At 55.0% G+C, this 1,634-nt stretch overlaps 1 protein-coding gene across 1 annotated transcript; it reads right to left on the reverse strand.

Annotated features, from left to right (window-relative positions):
- Nucleotides 1–271: 271 nt before the first annotated feature.
- On the reverse strand, nt 272–1,251 carry LOC136827257 (uncharacterized). Its single transcript, XM_067085030.1, has 2 exons — nt 1,065–1,251; nt 272–654 (listed from the first exon to the last, which is right to left on the reverse strand). The coding sequence occupies exons 1-2, from the start codon at nt 1,249–1,251 to the stop codon at nt 272–274; spliced, it is 570 nt and encodes a 189-aa protein (XP_066941131.1).
- Between the last annotated feature and the right edge of the window lie 383 nt (nt 1,252–1,634).

Genomic DNA, 1,634 nt, shown 5'->3' on the forward strand with positions numbered 1-1,634 from the left:
TTCCCCCTTTGTTGTTCACTTATTTGTGTGTTTATTTTTCCCCCGCCCGACAAAGCCAAAGTGCGCCGTTTGAGAGCCGTAAACTCCGCCCATTACGCCCATCTAGTTCGCCCATTTTTTCTCCTCCGTCGGTCCCATTTCCTGAGGGTGGCGTTCGGTCACGCGACTCCTGACGGGGCCACCTGCAGTTTCCAGAAGGTTATTGTGGTTGGGCTGCCTCCTCCTCCTCCTCCTCCTCCTCCTCCTCCTCCTCCTCCTTAACCTTCCTTCCTCACGTCTCAATCATAAGGCGTAGGAGGTGCTGGTGGAAGGAAGTGCTGGTGAAGGAGGGGGCGGGGGAGGTGGTGGAGGCGATGCTGGCTGAGGAGGGGGCTGTTGGAGGAGGTGCTGGTGAAGGAGGTAATGGTGGAGGAGTTGCTGGTGAAGGAGGTACTGGTGGAGTAGTTGGTGGTGGAGGGACCGCTGGCGAAGGAGGAAGAGGGGGAGGTGGTGGAGGAAGCGCTGGTGAAGGAGGAGTTGCTGGTGGAGGAAGCGCTGGCGAATGAGGAAGAGGGGGAGGTGGTGGAGGAAGCACAGGTGAAGGAGGAGTTGTTGGTGGAGGAAGAGAAGGAGGAGGAGGAGGTGCTGATGGAGGAAGAGAAGGAGGAGGAGGTGCTGGTGGAGGAAGAGAAGGAGGAGGAGGAGGTGCTGGTGGAGGAAGAGAAGAAGGAGGAGGAGGTGCTGGTGGAGGAAGAGAAGGAGGAGGAGGTGCTGGTGGAGGAAGAGAAGGAGGAGGAGGAGGTGCTGGTGGAGGAAGAGAAGGAGGAGGAGGAGGTGCTGGTGGAGGAAGAGAAGGAGGAGGAGGAGGTGCTGATGGAGGAAGAGGAGGAGGAGGTGCTGGTGGAGGAAGAGAAGGAGGAGGAGGAGGTGCTGATGGAGGAAGAGGAGGAGGAGGTGCTGGTGGAGGAAGAGAAGGAGGAGGAGGAGGTGCTGGTGGAGGAAGAGAAGGAGGAGGAGGAGGTGCTGGTGGAGGAAGAGAAGAGGAGGAGGTGTGATGGAGGAAGAGAAGGAGGAGGAGGAGGTGCTGGTGGAGGAAGAGAAGGAGGAGGAGGAGGTGCTGGTGGAGGAAGAGAAGAAGGAGGAGGAGGTGCTGATGGAGGAAGATAAGGAGGAGGAGGAGGTGTTGGTGGAGGAGTTGTTGGTGAAGGAGGTGATGGTGGAGGAAGAGGAGGAGGAGGTGTTGGTGGAGGAGTTATTGGTGAAGGATGTCATGGTGAAGGAGTTGTTTAGGACGAAGTGCTGGTGGAGGAGGTGTTGGTGAATAAGGTGCAGGAGGAAGAGGAGGAGGAGGAGGAGGAGGAGGAGGAGGAGGAGGAGGAGGTGGCGGCTGAGGAGGAATGGGAGCACAAGAAATAATTTTAAAAAGATAAGAAAAACGCGAACTAAATAAGGAAAAAATGGTAATTTTGTTAACAGAAAAGGAAAACAAGTAAAAAATGCCACGAAATTTCTTCGGCGCAATCAAGTTTTCTGTACAGCGTATAATCAAGGCCGCCGAAAATAGATCTATCTTTCGATGGTCTCGGTATAATGCTGTATGAACTGCAGCCCATTAAACTCTAACCACGGCTTGGTGGTGTCCTATCCTATATCGT

The sequence above is a fragment of the Macrobrachium rosenbergii genome, chromosome 41 (assembly GCF_040412425.1).
Source record: "Macrobrachium rosenbergii isolate ZJJX-2024 chromosome 41, ASM4041242v1, whole genome shotgun sequence".
Taxonomy (NCBI): Eukaryota; Metazoa; Arthropoda; class Malacostraca; order Decapoda; family Palaemonidae; genus Macrobrachium; species Macrobrachium rosenbergii.